The 19,420-nt window shown below is 35.6% G+C and overlaps 2 protein-coding genes across 2 annotated transcripts in view; one reads left to right on the plus strand and one right to left on the minus strand.

The window, feature by feature from the left end:
• The first annotated feature begins 4,122 nt into the window (after window positions 1–4,122).
• LOC136835531 (cation-dependent mannose-6-phosphate receptor-like) overlaps window positions 4,123–19,420 on the plus strand; it is a 28,991-nt gene continuing 13,693 nt past the window's right edge. The window contains exon 1 of the mRNA XM_067099159.1: window positions 4,123–4,849. Within this exon, the coding sequence (XP_066955260.1) occupies window positions 4,698–4,849 (152 nt within the window). The 5' untranslated portion in view covers window positions 4,123–4,697. The remainder of the gene's footprint in view (window positions 4,850–19,420) is intronic.
• Window positions 8,912–18,364, minus strand: LOC136835530 (protein phosphatase 1 regulatory subunit 12B-like). Its single transcript, XM_067099158.1, has 2 exons — window positions 17,740–18,364; window positions 8,912–11,795 (listed from the first exon to the last, which is right to left on the minus strand). Exons 1-2 carry the CDS (start codon window positions 17,996–17,998, stop codon window positions 9,949–9,951), a joined length of 2,106 nt encoding a protein of 701 aa, XP_066955259.1. The 5' UTR covers window positions 17,999–18,364; the 3' UTR covers window positions 8,912–9,948.

Raw genomic sequence — 19,420 nt, forward strand, 5'->3', positions numbered from 1 at the left:
GCTCCCATCCTCTTTCATTTCCTCTACTCTTCCTGAGCAGTTCTCTACCAATATGATTCTCGATTTCCTGTCTAATACCTTTTTCTACCATTGACGCTACTGGGGCATTTCTAGGCGCTCGTATCATTTTCCTTGTTACACCGGTTTCTATCTTATGTAGCTTTTTTATCTTTGTAGCACTGATGTTCGTATAGAATATGGTAGAGATACTTATCCAGTAAGTATTTTTATATCGGCAATTTATTGCAGCTTTTTCTGTTATTTCCCCTTTTTTGTGTTTTTAACATATTCCTCTCATTATTTATCATTATTCCTGGGTGTTTAATACTTTCTGTTATCTTCGTGTTATCCACCTCTCCAAATCATGCTTAGTACTCTGCACTATAATACCGCTTATACCTTTATTTGCAGTCAAGTCATAACTCCTACACACCTCTGTTGCTTTCTTGTGTTTATTTATTTTTACGAAAGATAGGAAACTTTTATCACAACTTCTTCACCGAATCTCTCTTTCCTCCATGTCTTTTATAATTTCATATGTATTCATCTTTATATATACTGTATATATATGTATATATATATAAAGGTGTGTAGGAGTTAAGATATATATATATATATATATATATATATATATATATATATATATATATATATATATATATATATATATATATATATATGAGACCTGCCTCAGTTTTGTTGTATTTCACCATTATAGCTGTCAGTTGTGCAGTGCTTACCATGTCATATATAATCAACTATGTAGCCTAGAACGAAAACATATATATATATATATATATATATATATATATATATATATATATATATATATATATATATATATATATGTGTGTGTGTATGTGTGTGTGTGTGTGTGTGTGTGTGTGTGTGTGTGTGTGTGTGTTTTCTTCTGCAGCATTCTCTGTTCAGTAGGTATGTTCATACTGTTTTATGAGAAATTATCTATTCCCCTTCTCTCTTAAGACCTGTTACCAACGCATGTGTCTTGCCAATGTATTTAATGTGCATCTCTACTTTAAATTTTATTGTTCCCAGTTCCTGGTTACTAATCATCACTCCACGAAACAAGTTGGTCAGCACGCTGTCTCTTTTCAGGTAGGTGAAAATCTTCTCTGCTTTTGCGTTTTGAATCTGTGTTAACTGTAATCTACTGACTTTCTTTAACACTGTACTGCATCATTAACGACAGGAAAGTGCCCCCAGTGCTTGGCTTGATAGCCTAAATTGTTTGCTTAAATAAAATCAGATCAGTGATCAACAGTAGCAGGTTGTTGTGGTCTTGTAAATGTTCTCTTCACTTTCATGACTTATCAAATGCATTCCCCCAGCCCTACGGTATACTCGAATTTCTTGGCATATCCGTTATTATATCTAGATTTTTTTTATTTTCTTTAATCTTGTGCATAATGATAATATTAAATGCCCATGTCCTTCTTCTTCTTCTTGGCAGAGGACGGAAACTTCACCCATATAATTTACACTAAGGTTTAATTTTATATAAAGTTATTCAATCCATTTTTCAGGTCAGGGCGGCTTCATTCGTGTTCGCTTCTTTGATAAAGGGCTGCGGGCCATTTCCTTCTATTAATATAACTTTCTTCATTACTCCATTCTTTTTTATTTTCTCTAGATTTCCCATAATTCCACTTATTTCCTTGTATAGTGCTTTCTTCGCAATTTCTTATATATTTCATCAATTTCTTACCCATTTCTGTTATCATTATTAAAAACTTCATCCATGTTTTTAATCCAACACTTTCCGTAAGAGTTACGAACTTGGTTCTCAGTTATCTTCCCGATTAACCTCTTTAGGGTTTATAATGTTATGAAATATGTATTCTACAGCACATTGGCTTTATTACTGTTTCTGGCATTAAGCGTCAGTATCTGGCTGTTGATAGATACTTCCAATAATTTTGCATTAAATGTCATCTATCCCGCTTGTGTCTTTTTGCTCCACTTTTCAGAGTTAATTCCTACTCCTTATGTTTTAGCAATTCCGTATATCTTGTATCATATATTCTTCCTTTTGGTTTCTCTTAATTCTTTGCTTCTAGGTACTGTACCGTTCTCCCAGATACTTGTACTCATTTCCTTTACTTACGTTGCCATTCTTTACACATGATTTAATCCGTTCATCTTTCTCTTCTTCCCCTGTTTATTGCTAGTATTCCTAATGTTTCTGGTTTGGTGCTGACAGTGAATTTTTTCAGGACTTTCAATTTCTGGCAGTTACACTTACATTACCTACTGATAGACTGAACTTTATTCCATAGGAGCGTGGATGTCGGATTCCTTTGTGATCATAGGCATCAACCCTGTTACCTGTCCAAGAAGTCTCTCTGGGGTCACTGGCTGGACTTCTCAAACAATACCTCGACACCACCATCACCTAGAGTTGCCTACAACTCACCATCATAACCTTTTTATTTTCATCTGTTCGTAATTATATTTAGGTGAAACTTTGTAAAAAAATTTTTACTAAGAACTTCATTACTGAACGGAGGCTCTTGCCTGGTTTTTAGCTATGAGTTGGGCCTGCTTCATAAAATCAGGATTGCTTAGTATATGTAATTAGTCTGCAGGCTCTTCACTTACACATCGTTTTACAGCTGTAAAAAACTTAGTCGTATTACACCTGAATATGAAATTATTCAAAATTAAGTTAAATGCTACAGTAAAATTATGAAAGTTAATTATACGTTAAAATGAAATGCTTAATTTATAAGTATAAATTCTGAGGCATAATTTTTACCGAATTCTAGAGATTACTGACCTGGGTACCTAAGTATGGATACGTGTTGTTGCAAGAATTTGTCGTGCCTCGCAGAGATGGCTGTGTACGTCTGTTGAGGTAATGGTCACAGGACAGTTCCTAGACCGTGGTTGAGAGTTTGCTTATTGTTTAGCGGGAAATTACTTAAACTGGATAAAACTCCCTTTGAGTCTCAACTGACCTGGAGTTCATGGGGGTTCGTTATGTAGACCCTCAGTAGTGAACCATTTTCCATCCCAAAAAGCGGGCCCCCCAACTTTTTAAAGGTAATTTGCATGTGAATTGTGTGACCATACCAAAATTTATTTCTAAAAGGTATAGGAAAGTTAAAGAATATTTTTTCGTAAATTACGATAGACGATTAGACTAAATTCGTCACTGCTTTGCGTCTGTTATCTATATGAAATTAACATCTTATGCTAAAAGAAAGATGACTGTAATTTATTTTGAACTGAGAGGCTTAAATTTCTTCTTCGTCCCCCCTCCCCTTCCCCACACACACACACATACCTTTGTGAATAATAATTTCTTATTTTTTCATCCTTATACTATATGCATTTGGCGGAGGTAACAGGGCAAATTAAAATAATGCCAAATGAAACACTTTTCATTAGCATGAGATATTTTTCTTCCACGTTTGGTTTCAACGGCTAGCAAGCATTGATCTTTGCAACGTACATTTTATGCTTGAATATTTTCATGCGCAGTTTCAACTGAAATTATAAATACCAGTATTTTCCGCATTTTAAGATATTTTACACCACTATTCTTAAAAGATTTTCAGTCTTCCCATTATTCAGAAGACTAACGAATTTCTCTTCAGTTCGTCTAGAAACTAGATTGAGCTACCATATGCTAGCACAGGATATGAATTTCCCTCGACTTATGTTCTTACCAAATATCATTTGGCATGATAGTTTTAAAGATTAACATTAATACAATTGATGTTATTTATTGGTTTTTATATTACCATGAAAGTCCCCAATGTATTTCTTCTTTTTACCAAATCTTGAAAGTAAACTTGGAAGCTCGTTTACCTATGTAGGGAAAGGTCCTTTGGCTTCCCAGTCATGAAGATTGTTTTATCTTTTGTTTACAAATGAAGATAATTTATTCTACCTTGGAGTATAAGATATTTGTACTTTTCTGGATTCTCAACAAGTGACGCAAGTTTGTACCCGTATTCTATCTCTGGCAGCAGCACCTGTATAGATGAGGTAATAAGTCTTTTAGTAAGTCTTATATATATATATATATATATATATATATATATATATATATATATATATATATATATATATATATATATATATATATATATATAATGTGTGTGTGTGTGTGTGTGTAAATTTAACGACCACACAGCCTTCTTAAAAAGAGCAATCAGTGAAAGTAGGAACCACGGCTAAATGCTAAGCTCAACGTTTGCTAGGGCCATTCGTAGGCTGTCCTCCACCCACCAGTAAATGGGTATCTGTATCTGTTAATGTCGAGAAGTGGCGTGGGTCTCGCTTTCTCATCCCTAAAAACATGAGAAGTCGTAAGGCTGTACCCAAGGTCTGCACCCACCTGGCGCCTCTCGCTCCTAACAAGATAAGGCATGTGAATAAATAGACGTACATATTCTGTTAGACCGTTTCTCCTCGCAAGTAAAAAATATTAGTTAGGTGTTCGATATGTTATCATATTCGCATTTATAGTCTTAGATACTGTTTTTGACGCGCACATAAAATTGTGAACATTGTCATCTACGTAAAGAGTCCCCTAATTCTGCGTAGTGGATTTGAAATCGCGACAATATTCTTCGAAGTTGGCAAGAGTCAGAAATGTCACTTCTTCATTAGTGGCGCAGAAGCTGCTGAAATTTGCGTTCAGTCTTGTCTTGTTATCGAGGGTGAAAATGGGTTTCATCGAACAGCTTATCATTCTGGTGATATGTGCGGGAACGTTGACAGCAGCCACTTGTACTATCAACCAGTCTGTGAAAAATGAAACCGAACGAGCGAGACAGCAGCAGCTCCTCCAGACTCTTGACCCCATAGTCTGGAAAAAGTAAGTGCTTGGGTGTATTCGGAGAAGCTCTGGGTTCTCTTGCTATTTTTCCTTTGTCATTGTTTCTTTAACCCAGAGTCTTAGGCTGTATAAGCTGCTTCTGTTCAGGCTCTGTTCCTGTGCAGGTAGCCTATAGCCTACCCGTTAAGCTCAGTAATAGGCAAGGTTAGACATTTTCGAATCTAGGATTTTTCTCTGAGGCTCAGGCCTACATGTAACCTAGGTAAAACAGAAAGGTAATTCTAAGTATTAGCGCTGCGCCTGTTTTTACCTTGGAAACTGGTTTTTTTCTACACTTTTATGGCTTTTGATACTGGAGGTGCATTTGTTTGTTGTCGGCCAAATGGAATGTCCCTTAACGTGTTTAGTACTGGCCTGGGGGAGGGGGGCAGTACCCATACATTAACAAGTTATTGCACTTGCCGGACAGGATATGAACCGTTCCAAACAGACGTACTTGTGCTCTGTCTTGTGAAGATTGCGTATGGAAACCCCTTGTTGGATGGACTTCAGGGTCTAATTACAGGTTAATTACATTCGTGCGACAAAAATTGTAGGTAAATCCTTAATTAGCAACCAAAAAACTGTAGAAAAAGTTAAGTTAGAAGGTAATCGCTGCCGTTATTTTTTGGCGATCGACTGTAATTGACATGTAATTAACCTCAGGACTGATATGTTATTGTTTGCTGGCCATCCTGGAATGCTATCATGCATGCACAGTGTCATAGGGGAAATTTTGGTAAAAAGTGGAGTTTCCTTCAATGGGGAGGGAGGGTCTGTGGGTGGAGCCCCCTGGCCAAGTAACACAGCCTACTAGGTTAGGTTAGGATATGTTAGATTAGTGTAGTTCCTTTTATAATAGGTTTCCTTAGCTAATTCCTTCTTGAACATATGGCTCCTAATGACTTGCGTGTGTGCGGAACCATCCTATAAACAACAACATGAAAGGCCGGTCTTTCTCCCAACGATTTCTTCCACCCAAAACCCTGCACTCCCAAACAGACCCTAACCAAGGTAATAGTCTGTGCAGAGCTGTCCTATAGTTTTGCCAAGATGTTAACTAAAGGAGGTAAATATTCAGGTCAGTGACTGGCGGGAACCAGGGATGCATGTAAAAACATAAACAAATGATGGCAAATATCACAAGCATGAATAAAAATATAAAGAAAAAATGGTAAATATCTCAGTCAGGGACTGGCAGGAATCAGACTGCAGTAATAGTCTTCAGTTTTACTGGTTTCTCGCATCTTTGTCTGGCTGATAATGGCGATTAACGCAAGAATTTGGTGGTAACAAAATTCATGGTTAATTGTTAATCATGTGGAGTAGATAGAAGCATTTTCACTCAGTTTTACAATTTGCAGACACCTTTATGCTACATGAAGGAAGTGTTTTAATGATGTATTATCTAAATAAGATTTTGAAGATTCATATGGAGGAACAAAGAGTTCAGGCAGTGAAAACAGATCCAACCATGACTGTACAAAATTATGGAAGAAATAGACCATAAGTTAATTTGATTCACTTTGAAAATAAACTTTTTTATTTTTCATTATGTATATTTCCCTTTCTTATAGCCCAACATATCCTTCAGCTGTATTTTATGATCAAATTGATAAATAAATAGCTTAATTGTGCTAAGACTTTGAATTTTTTACTTCCTGATAGCAGGGGGAGGCGTCATCAGTCTGCTTGTGAGAAGACGTGTTATTTGTGAATTTTTAAGGTACTTTTTCTCATTAAAAGCTATCATTATTTTATTGTAACAATCGTAATTGTAATGATCACTACCCTGTATATGTATTTTATTAAGTTTGTTAGGGGGGGGGTTGGTAACTACAAAATGACAGGTGTCGAGCAACTGAAAAACAAGAATCGCAACATACTGTAGACACTTGAATATTAGTAAATGATTACCAGACTAGTGATGAGAAAAAATACACTGTTTGTCCAGTGAATTTCAAGGTAAGTACCTGCAGATTTTTATTTTTACCACAAAATTTTAGGGTTGACCACAGATCAAAATATAAATAAATTGTAAGAAAATTCAACACAAGGCATTTGGTCCAACTTTGCATGCAACCACAGGGGAGCATTTTCAGTGGTGAGGTACTCAGCTGCAAGTCTCCACTTTGTGTATTATAAGCTTTTGAGCCCTGATGATTTTCAGTGGATGCTGACTATTCTCAGTCTAGGCCTATTGTTTACCCTAAAACTTTTTGAGGACTTTGCTAGGGAAAATTCAAATTATTGTGCATGGGGGAGGAAGGTGAGTCCCTTGATCTAGTAGACTATGACGCAGTAAATTTAGGTAAAGTAAGATTTGGCATAAGCATGTTAGTCTTGTATAGCCTATGATATTAATTTCTTGCTAAATACACAAACTGTATAGCCTTTCAACTGTGTACCTTGTGGTTTGTTCTTTTTAACCATTAGGAGATGGTTGAGGCAAAAAGGTTTTTGATTTTCATAGTTTTCTCTGACTCTTCCTCTAATGGTTTGTTGCTTGTTTATTTACCAGGAGTCTAGCTATCTCTCCAGCTGCAGCTTCTCTTTTTTTCTTTGGTCTCTCATCTCCTACTTTACAATTCAGTATGTTCTTAAGGTATAAGAAGTGTACTTCTGAGACTTACCCATCTATCATAACACTGTTCTCCACTTCCCCCCTCAATTGTTCTTGTAATACACTTTGGTCATAGAAAAATCTCGTACTCCATGTTTATTTTGAAATCCTGAGCATTTTTTTTGAATGGGTGAATATCTGAAAATTGGGTCATAAGGCATCCCTTTTCACACTGTTATGTTCATACACATTCACGATTCATTCCCATACCTTTACCCTCCTTAAGAACTATATGGACACTTTTCTGACTACTTTTTCCTTTAGTGTACTTATTTTCAGATCACCATAAGACTCTTTTTGTTTACTTTGATTGTCAATCCATTCAACTCATTCTTCATTTCCATGACCTCTCTCAGATTCTGCTGTTAACACTAGGTCATATACTCAGAGCATTTCCCAGGGATCACATTTTTTGTATGCCTTTGTAACTTCCTCCATCACTGAAAAAACAGCCAAGGCTCAGTGTTGATCCTTGATGGACACCAACATCTGTGTGTTCTTCCAATAAATCTGCCGCTGTCTTCACTCAAGATTTAGTGTTGTGGTAGAGGAACATTGCTAACTTAATGGGTCTTTCTGGGTACTCTGCTGCTTTTGTAATGCCCTTGTGATTATTTGTTCCCATACTTTGTCAAATGCCTATTTAAGATCCACAAATATATGGTAAAATTTCTTCCACATTGCAAAGTCATATCTTTTATTTGCATGATAGCAGAACATCTGTTGTTGACCTCTGAAATTAAGTCAAATTGACAGTACTGTAATTGACTTCATGGTTGTTCTCAGCCTTTCCACTCGCACTTTTTTCCATATTTTCATAGGCAGTCCTAGTCTTCTGTGATTTCCAAACTGCAGTGCATCCCCTTTTCCTTTGTGTGTATTACTGTAAGGCTCTTTTCCTACTCTTCTGCACCCATCTCTTCCGAAGACAAGCTTATGGATGACTTGCTCTTTCCTGCTGCTTTTATTGAATTGCTTATTACATTTTTATGATGTTATTTATTTATTTTCAAATACCTGTATACTTTTCTCCTAGTTAGCAATAAGTATACCAAATAGAGATTTGGATACCAATTAGTGTGCCTTGTGCAATGCACTGTAGACAGTACTAATGTGCTTTGTAGTATCCATTCAGCCCCCAGCTGCATTGCTCTTTGCATTTCATTTTCTATCCATTTCCTTGGTTTCTTCCTACCTGGTTCAGCTTATTTTTTCTCAAGTTTTTTCCATCTCATTTAAGAACAGATCCCTTGTGCAAGGCCTGTGAGAATCAACAGATGTGGCTCTGTCTTTAAGAAGTAATAATAGTACTGTAATACAGTAATAATAATAAAACTGTGTTAGTCCAGAATTAGATAACAGACTGAAATAATGCTAAGTGAATACAGTGCAGTATTAAATATATAACATGGGTTTAAGGAGGAAAAGTTAATAGCTTATTTGGTCCATTTGAATATAGCCTGTAATCTGTTTTTGTAGACATTACATTACTATATATACTGCAGTGTTAAGTGTAAGACAATAAAGACTATGTAACTGTTGTTAAATGAATATAAAAAGATAGACAAAAAGAATTTATTGCACTTACTGTACATAAAACACTGCAGTTAAAAAATGTACTATATTTACAGTATATGTGACTGAAATTCCAGTATGTCTTCATCTCCCACATACCTTTGAGTTTTATATTATACAAAGAATACACTATTGATGTATGTGGTTTTCCTAGCTGAATCATCCTGAAGTTTGTCTACCCCATTATTCATTTACATAGGTATCCATCAAGTATATATATAGGCTGGGATGAGGAGCTAAGGGAAAAGAATAATACATTGTTGACTGGAATAGAATAATCAGTGATTAAGGAAAGTAAATCAAGATGCTGGTTAGGATAAGGAAGCTAAGAGAGAAGCTTTTTACATTCTGGGAAAATTCATTAATTGCTGCAATATTGTGTTGATATCACTTAGAGAGTGTAAACAGATTTATGTACACTGTTGCCCTCAGCAGTAATGCTTGTACACTACTCTCAGCAACTACTGATTTTATCACTGATTTGAAAGTTAACTGAGTAAAAACTGTATCACTACAGTTCTTTAGGAACATTAATATGAATATTTATCATCAAATGGGATTGAGTTTGTATTCCAGAGATGAGATTAAATTGAAAATAAGATCAGTGTTCAAGGTGCTATTCTGACCCTTCTGGACGTTACTGTACACTTGTACTTTGTGCCAGGGAACGTAATGATTAATATTATAAGATGATATATGTGTCGATCTGTGGGGATTCAGTATTGCTGTGATTTAAAGAATAGTTATGAAATTTAAAAAAATTTTACATAATACTTTTTGTTGGGACTGAAAATTTTGGTGTTACTTCCAGTTAAAAACTGAAAAAAGAGAAATTGATTACAGAAGCTACTGTACTACTTTTATCCAACATGGTTGTGTTATAAGGTAAAATTAGAATCCTTTACATTATGATACATTTCCTTACTCTGATAATATGTTGGCCATTAAACTCTTCTTCACTCATTTTAAAGTGATAGCGAATCATTGTTGGACTTGGTGGTGGATCATAAGTTTCACGTTCATTATAAAACGTAGATTTTGTCAAGGCAGTGTTGCTGTCAGCCTCCAGGTTTACTCTGTGCATTTGCCTTGCCTCCTGACGCCTTTTTTTCAGTTCCAAAAGTGTTGTTGTCTTTGGTAAAGAACTTTTCCCCGGCATATTATTGTTCATTTCTGTAAACTCTTCAGTCTTTAATGATGAAGTAGCATTTTGTCTTAGAAGGTATTTTGCATCATTATGTACTTCAGGTCCATTTCTAGATGTAAAAGTCTCAGGAGAGTGATGTCTCTGGTCTTGTGGTGGTGTTGGTGCTCTTGGTTTGGAGTGTTTCATTAATTGTAATGTAGTTTGTCCTGTCCCACTGGGTCTCTGAACTTTGGATGGTATAGCAGGAAGCACATGGTTAGTTTTTATGTCATTTTGGGTACCATCTGTTACATGTATTTCTCTGTCATCTTTCATGTTTGTCATATAATTATTTTCTTGTACATAAAGAGGATTTGCAATTCCTTCTGGATATCCAATAATTTCTTCATCATCTTCCATTGTGATAATGGGTGGCTGTGGAGAAGCATGTAATGTGGTTATCAAATCAAGTATGTTATCTGTAGTTTTTTCATGCATGTTGTCCTCATTGCCATCTTCGATTTTGTTTGTGACATGTGGGGGATATTGGTTTCTTTCCAAACTATTAGCTCGTTTTATTGGTGCTAAGTGCTTTGCTTCTTTAACGGAATTCCTTCTTTCAGAAAATTCAGAAGCTTCCAGGTTGAGTATGGTATATGATGTATGATCTTTGGAACTGTTATCTTGCAGACTCTCTTGTTGTTGTACTTCTTCAACATCACTACCAGTTTGGTCATGAATATTCTCATTATCTGTTGCCATAGATTTTGTTTGATCGGTATAAATGTTAAAGTTCAAGGCATCAGTTACCGTCTCTTCGTAGTCATCGAAGTGGCTGATCATTTCATCATCACTTTCATTAAAACTCTCTCCCTTTTGAATGGTTGATTGTGGATGTAGATTAATGTACGTTTTAACTGAGCCATATTTCCTAGATATATCACTCATTTTTTGTAGAATGTTTATTTTCATCTCATGATCTTCACAGAGGTCGTATGGTGTTTCTCCATGGTCTGTCATAGATCTTATATCAGTATCTTCATGTTTGCTAAGTAAATCAAGTGCTTCTTCATTTCCCCAGTAAGCTGCAACATGAATAGGTTCCCATCCATCATCATCACGTACTGAGGCAGATGCCCCCTCTCTCAATAATAAATTAACTATGTCATTAAAACTATTTGCAATAGCCACATGAAGAAATGTACCTCCTTGGTCTAAGGGTTGATTCAGATCTCCTCCACTGGACAAAACATAGTTGATATCTGCTAAAATAGATGAATAGGAAGCATTGCGAATGTGGTTAATTTCATTCTCTGTTAGCCCAATCTTAGCCAGTTCATTCTCCAAGTACTGTTGCATGACTCCATCTTCGGCTATGTCGTGAGGCATATCTCCATCCCCGTTTATTGCTGTCAGGTCAGCACCAGCCTTTATAAGGAGGCTTACAATTTTGAAATGGCCACATGTAGCTGCAGCATGAAGAGGTGTCCAAAGGTCTCTGTCTTTGATGTTGACATTTGCTCCATTTTTAAGTAAAAGTGTTACCATGTCTAAGGATCCATCTATGCAGCACTGATGAAGAGCTGTGAGTCCATCATGGTTCATCTGGTCAGGGTCAGCTCCTGAAAATAAACCCAATTTTGAGAGTTACCTGTGTAGAATGATATACATTTTTAATGCATAGATATAATGAATTTTTAATGTGAGTAGTCCTTTTTATCAAAAGTGAACTTGAAATTTATGTATGGGTAATTTTTTCTTTTCATTCTTGAAATATGACAAAACATAATGCTTGTGAGTATTGTGGTCATACAGAGTACAAACCATCGGTTTACAATATCATTTTCAGTACAGAAGTGGCACCTCAACTTAATGAATAGTTGTGTTAGGGGGGGTTCCACCCTCCCAGTAAGTTGCAAAGATTTATATATAGCTTGCACAGTTTTAATGACGTTTATTTAATGCATTATAGTATTGTACCTAATACTTTAATATAATGTTACAAATTTTATGTATGTGTGTGTGTATACTGTATGTGCTCACATTTATCATGTATGTGCACACATTACATTGATAAACTATTCACTTACCATGTGTTTGCTTGCCTATCCCTCTCTCTGGAGTGTTCTTCATTAAAAAGTTTGGGCACAGAAAAAAGAGAGAGAGAGAGAGAGAGAGAGAGAGAGAGAGAGAGAGAGAGAGAGAGCACAAATACACAGTAGTGCATAGTTTACTGTAACATGTTGCATATGTGTAAGTACAGTACAGTAGAGCCCGGGTCCTCGACACTAATCCGTTCCAGAAGCAGCGTCGAGATTTGATTTAGTTGAATTCCAATCAATTTCTCCCATAAGAAATAAATGAAAATGGATTAATCTGTTCCTGACCACCAGTCATTACCCCAACCTTGCCTTTTTATACAAAACATTACTCAAATTACAATTAAGTTCAGAGTTAAATAACTTACCATATTAGAAGCACTTTTTACATTTTTAAATGCATACTGTATAAAAAAATTGGCCTACAACCAATGCAGTCGTGTTACCGATGGTGAGACCGAGTGCCATAGGGTAGCTAGATAGCTAATGGGCACTACCAGAATGTACTGTAACGGCACATTTTTAAAAACTGTTTATTAATAATAATAACATTGCAAAACAAGCCCGATTATGACAGTAAATTAATAACACAGTATTAAAAATAAACTGAATTTCTGTATGTCTGTTATCATAAAATTAAGAAAAATTTCCTAAGTTACGTTGGCACTTGGCAGCTTGTGGCATGAGCGGATGTAAACAAACCAAAGCACCATCCTGGTGGCATATCATGGTACTAATTACATAAACGTTGTTTACGCTCACTATTAATTTTTGGTAAATTTCATGCAGAGTCTACTGGAATAGTGTACAAAATCACTGTAAAACATCTTTCAAAAAAGTTATGATACCCTAACATATTTTTTCCATAAAATATCCTTGTAAGCAGCATCTCTGAGTTAACATCAGGCTAACCTCTTCTTTACCAGAAGCTTAAGAAGGCATTCACTACCGAACAGCACACCTAAACATTGCATTCACTACAGAAGTGCACACGTGCGTCTCTGTCTAAAAAAAAATTCGAGCATGAGACCCTGGTTGCCATGTACAGTAAACACTTTCTCGTCTATAGTATACGTACAGTACTCTATTTCAGAGATTACACTTGTTTCCAAATTAACAGTCATGAACATACTATTGTATAGTGTATGTACTGTACTAAATTTTTGTCATCTACACTGTATACGTAATATCCAAATGTCTGAATGTAGATAGCCAACAACGCCAACTAGCAGTGGCTGACCGAAACACTTTTGTTTACAAACATCATATGATTCATCGGGTCGGATTCCGGTTTGTTGTTTCGAGCTCCGACGCAAAATTTACTCGACATTCACGTCGAAATCCGATTATGCCAGTTCTGGTATGGTTGAGGACTGGGGTTCTACTGTATACACAAATTTACATGTTATATGTAACACTATACAGTACCATACTGCATTATGTAAATGTCATAAAAATAATGTCAGAGAGAGAGAGAGGTGGGGGTGGAGAGAGAGAGAGGTGGGGGTGTAGGTGGCCACAGTATGTACATGCTTAATGTTTCATAACTGATGCTTGTGGATGTACAGACACTCACACATACACAGACTGAAAAGATAATTACATACAGGAAAAAACCTTGAAGATGACAAAATTGTGGAGGTGCTAGGTAGAGGCAATTGCAATTTTAACCACAAATCTTAAGAATATCAGAGCACATTTCACACATTGAAACAAGGAAGCATGAGGCAGTCACTTTGAAAAAATAATTCATATCAGGAATTATTTTTATACATTTGGTTAAAGGCTGTCCTATTTTGTAGTACACATATGAAAAGAATAATTAAGAATTAAGTCAAACGGCAGGCAGCAGAAGAGAACGTCTGTCTCAGATTGTGGCTAAAAGGCAAAGTGAATGCGTACCAGATGGATAGTGGGCTTCCTCCCCTACCGTTGGTGGCCAACTACCAATAACCATTTTTTTTTTAGTTAAATGGCCGGCTCCAGCTTAGGAACAGTACTTATACGCATGCTGTTACACTTCATTTAACCAAACATCTTAGAATCTCTGAGCACATGATTGTCAGATGAATAAAGAATAACACTTTCACTTTTAAAAAATTACTCTAAGCATAAATTTAATAGTGTACAGCAAAGATGGGATTGACATCTGGTACTCCAAGGTTCAAGAAAACCAGTAAGATGTGACCTCTGAAGCTTGAGAAGAAAGGGCTGAGGCCTAAGCTTGCTAGAGAAAGACTGTTATCATCTCAAACCATATTGTCAAATGTAAGGTCACCAACCAAAGTCCTTAACAAAGAATGGTTGAATGGTCAACAAAACATTGGTAGACATAGTGAGAATCCTTCTTCCTTTCTTTCTATATTTAAATCTTCAGCTGAAAATCGGTATGTACAGACTCAATAGATTATAAACCCAAGAGGGCTCTAAAGGGAAATCAGCCAGCAAAGAGAGCCAAGTTAAAGGAAAATGTGATAAATAGTTAGGTATGAGGGAATAGAAAATAAAACCAATACACCTGATTTCAGATGTCAGCAGAAAGCAGGAATGAATTTGCCCTTTGTTTCAACTTCAGAGATCAGAAGACACCACAACTGCACCAGGCAAACTATTCCATATTTTAGTTGTAGCCGAAATAAAATTCCTTGCAAACTGAATAAAATTAAACCTGAGCTAGAAAACAACACACTGCATGCTGCAGCAGTGTGCTTAGTGTTGCCAGCAAAAACTGCTAAGTCATGTAAGGAAGAATGCACAGGATTTTTGTCGCTGTAGTACATTTTATGCAACAAACAATGAGAGAACTGGAGAGAAGAACGTAAAGGATGACTTACAGTTATAATAGCTGGAATGAGTGGAAAAAGTTACTTACCTAGCCAGTACCTGTACTGCACATTCATTTTTTAGAAGCAAATTTGTCATTTTTCCAAGACAAATGTTAAGCAACCTCACCAACAAAAATACTGTTACATTCCCCTCACAAATAATTTAAGCTTCGGAAAGTAAAGGAGACAACAAATAATTATTTTGACTTGGGAGTTCTGAATTTCTAGTGAATTTGACAGTTATGGAATACCCATTCAGACACAGTCATGGAGCTGATAGATGAAGAATGGGCAGTTCAAAATAGTGTGTGATCTACAGAGGAGAAATGAGAAATAGGACAATTCAAGCTTGAGTTTAATTAAGAGAAGAGGAAAGGTAAGTGACTTTAGGAGAAAAATCAGAGGTAAATTATAAAATAAATAATAGTTTGACTAAAGGACGTAATAAGCAAGAGGAAGAGAGTAGGTTAGAGAAAGAGCCTGAGAAAAGCATAGCTAGAGAAAAGTCGGGGAAGAGTTCTGTTACATACAAGATATAAAGTGGTTTGATAGAAATCTAGGAATACAGTTAGGGAGCAAATATAATGCCATAAGGAAGGAGTTATCTACAGCTACAGCAAATGATTCTCCTAGGCTCACAGAGGAGACTACCAAGCATTTAGGAAATAGGAATGAAGCTACTAGTAGGTCTTGTATTTTGTAATAGTGGTCAGAAAAATGTGGAAGTTGCACCAAGGTGTTTAAGAAAGTGAAAGAAAAGTTTTTATTTTTTATTTTGGGCAGTAGTTGTGCTGTTATAAGAGTGCTGTAATCACCTATTTTGGGATCAGGTGAACCAGTGCATGCTTTAAGTAGGAAGGATAAGTGCAGGACTCATTGTTTATGCCAAAATGCTAGCAAGTACATGAACCAGTTCATCTGCAGATGGAGGCTTTTCAGCCAGGAGAGCAAGCTATAGATCCATCAGGATAGAAGAGAGGAAGGTGTGACTCTCAGAAGCTGAGTACTCTACAGTCCTTTATTAGCAGTGGGACAGAGTACAGTACTTTATTAGCAGTGAGCCAGAGTAAAGTACTTTATTAGCAGTGGGCCAGAAAAAATGTTTTGTATGACAAAATCGGCATATTAGATTTCCTGTTAAGGAACTTCCCCATGCTTACTGTCTCCTTACTGGATGACTGAGAAGCAAGAGTGGTTAGTAGAGGAAGGTAGAGAAATTTTTATACCTCAATAATTAATAAAAGTTAAAACCTAACTGACGTGAGAGCCCATGCAGCTGTGGTTTAAGCTACTAAAGCAACATCACTTTTTCCTAGTACCATAGTTGTCATTTTGTGGAAGGGATCTAAGAAGGTTGAAGTATTAAAGTTAGAATGATCCAGAGTTGGAATAAATTTTATGCAGTTAGTAGAAGAGTTGGAGGTACAATAATAAGAAAGTTCAGAATGCTGAATATGTGATCATGATAGTTAGTAGGAAGCAGTGATAATTTAATATATGTTTATAATAAAAGAAAAGCCAAGTGACTGTCACATTGTGTGCATTTAATAGATCAGTTCAGTGATGTATATAAGGTAGATTAATGAAGAATAAAAGAAAGTAAGCAATGGAATTGAGCAAACAATAACAGAAGTATAGAGTAAAATAGCAAAAATTGAAATATTTTTATCCCACTGAGGAAAATCAAGATCCTCAAGTCTTAATGATTGCTGTGTTGATGTTCTGTAAGTACAGACCACACCTTGTAAATTGAAAACATGATTAAAATATGAGGTAAGAGATTTAGGGAGGATCACTGCAGGTAGACATTTATTATAAAGTCTGGGAAAGTCAAAGCAAAGAAATGTTCAATAAACAGGACAGAGGCAAGACTCCCAGGTTTTCAAAATGTGAGTAGAGAGTAAGGAATGTTAACCACAATCTAGAGGTCATAGACAGAACTGCAAAATATCTGGGTATTTGGTAATAAATTTACATGGAAGTTTTTTTTACAGACTTTGCAGAAAATCGGCATGAAATTTTTGTCACATTTGATGAGTTTGCCCTCTCGTGATTCTGATTCTGGGTGCTAGGGCCACATTTGTAAGACTCCTCGTCATTAAAGAATTTCAAAGAGAGTTGTGATAAATAAAAGAATGTGTGCCATACAGTATTCATTGTTGACAGAGTAGTAAATATATGATAATTAAATTTAAATCAACATATTGTATGTAGTTGAATCTCATGTTTGTTTATTGTTGCCCTTGTTTTGTAAAGATTTAACTACCGTAGTTAGTACTGTAATACGTTTTCCCTTATTACGTAATGAAAAGCAGTTATCTGATTAATAAATGTAGATTTTTTGTGTGCTACTTGTAAATTATGAATTTTTTGTTCTTATTCTGAGGAAACTAGTCAAGAAAGTGACCTTTTTGCTTATTATGTTAGAATACACTAGTATTAGGAATCACAACCTACAAAGTATTGTAGCAAAGGAGATTGTAGAACTGTAATGAATATGAGTTTGTAATGATAATACTATGGTAATGAAATATCTGTTGTATAATTGTATGATATTGTGTGAAAAATGCTTGTAAATAACAGTACATTATAGATTTTTATCTGCCATTACTTTACAAATTGCATAGCTGTGTGAAACTTACCATTTTTCAGAAGTTCTCTCATTTCATCAAGATCGTTCCTTGCTGCAATATCCATTAGTTCCAAGTCCGCTGTGAATTTAATTCTCTTTCTGTTTCTCGATTGAGGATCAGTTGTGTTCATAAATTCATCCGTTTTCATCCATTTTGCATGAGCTATTAACTGATCTTTGCGTCGCTTACAGGCTAATTTCACCCTCTCAGTCCTGGGCATTTTTTCAATGTAGTCCATTTCTCGAATAAGCTCATTGTGGTCAATCATTTTGAATTTTATTTAAAGAGAAAGCAGATTTTGATTTGTGAGATTATATGCATAAATATCACTGTTTACACTGTTAGAAGAAATAAATTCTTCCTGAACCTATGTTCACTTCCAGTTGAATTTGAACTACTGTACTTACATAACACTTTTCCTGCGTTTGTAAGTAGCTTCATGATTTTTGTAGATATATATCATATTTGCCACTTTCTAAGACGTATGATTGCAAATCTACTCACTTTCGCTTTGTGAATACACTGTACCTTGTATGCTGTAGTTGCTTCAAATGGTCACTTTTTTGTCAGATGTAAAATGAATCAGATTACCAAGACTCGATAGGTAATGACAGTGGAGTGTGGTATGTGACCCTGTATCTTATCTCATCTCATATCACCAGATTATCATGTTATCAGTATGTCAGTTATGTACAGAAATGTTCCATAACTTAAGATGAAGCAATGTACTATGAATAATATTTTTATCAACAGTATATATGTATAGTCCTTTTCTGGAAGTAAGAATTTCTTTCCACTGCTGATAACTTGTCTTGCAATCATTTCCATAATGTGCTTCCTAAAACCTCATACCCCTACTCCTCCTCTTCTCCTTTGTTAACACTGCTTTAATATTTTTTGTGAACTACAGTAGCTCTTGATTCAGTGACTCAGAGCACACATTCTACCAAACAATGAGTAAGGTTTATTTCTCTTGGTTCATTCTTTTGTATATACTGATATATGTTTCTTTGATTAGATTTCATCAGTTAGATGAGATAACCCTGTCCTGTTTTTCAAGAAGATTAAAACTAGTCGAATTCTTTGTCCATGTATGCAATACATAGCATTTAGACATATGCTCTCATATTTTAACAGATAATTTTGAAGTGATAAGAGAAATGATTAGTAGGTGGAAAAGCAACCTGGTTAGGTAACCATGTTTGATGTAAAATTACTGAAATAAATAAAGCTTTGCCAAAGGAGCAGTGATTCTCCATTATGCCCAACTTCATGATTTTCATACCGTAGTACTGTACCTACCAACTTTTGATCTTCCTTGAGACATTTTCTTAAGGTTCTTGAAATTTAGGATTTATTATGAAAGTAACCTATTATGAAAATTTGTGGAGCTTCAAGGATTAAAAACCTGTTTCCATACAGGGTTTCTTATTTTTGTACAAGGAAAAGCGGCTGTTTTCTCTCGGATACACTTGGTAACGCACCATTAAGAAAAGATTATTGTAATTTTTAAAAGGTCCACTCTAGTAATGATACCATTGAATCAAATTAATGTCCTATCAACTGTCTTTGCACCTGATTATCCTCAGCTATCTTGAAGATCTGTGCTATAAGAAACCAGCAAACTATTACTGTACCAAGTAATGAAGCTTGGTTAGAAATGTAAGAAGGCCAATGGTCAGCTTTGGTT

The sequence above is a fragment of the Macrobrachium rosenbergii genome, chromosome 55 (assembly GCF_040412425.1).
Source record: "Macrobrachium rosenbergii isolate ZJJX-2024 chromosome 55, ASM4041242v1, whole genome shotgun sequence".
In the NCBI taxonomy this organism is placed as follows: Eukaryota; Metazoa; Arthropoda; class Malacostraca; order Decapoda; family Palaemonidae; genus Macrobrachium; species Macrobrachium rosenbergii.

Bases quoted from the DNA above. Each gene is read 5' to 3' on its own strand.
- LOC136835530 (XM_067099158.1), bottom strand. From the start codon at position 17,998: ATGATTGACCACAATGAGCTTATTCGAGAAATGGACTACATTGAAAAA. The intron at 11,796-17,739 runs GTAAGTTTCACA...GTTTATTTTCAG, and splicing joins GAGAGAACTTCTGAAAAATG to GAGCTGACCCTGACCAGATG.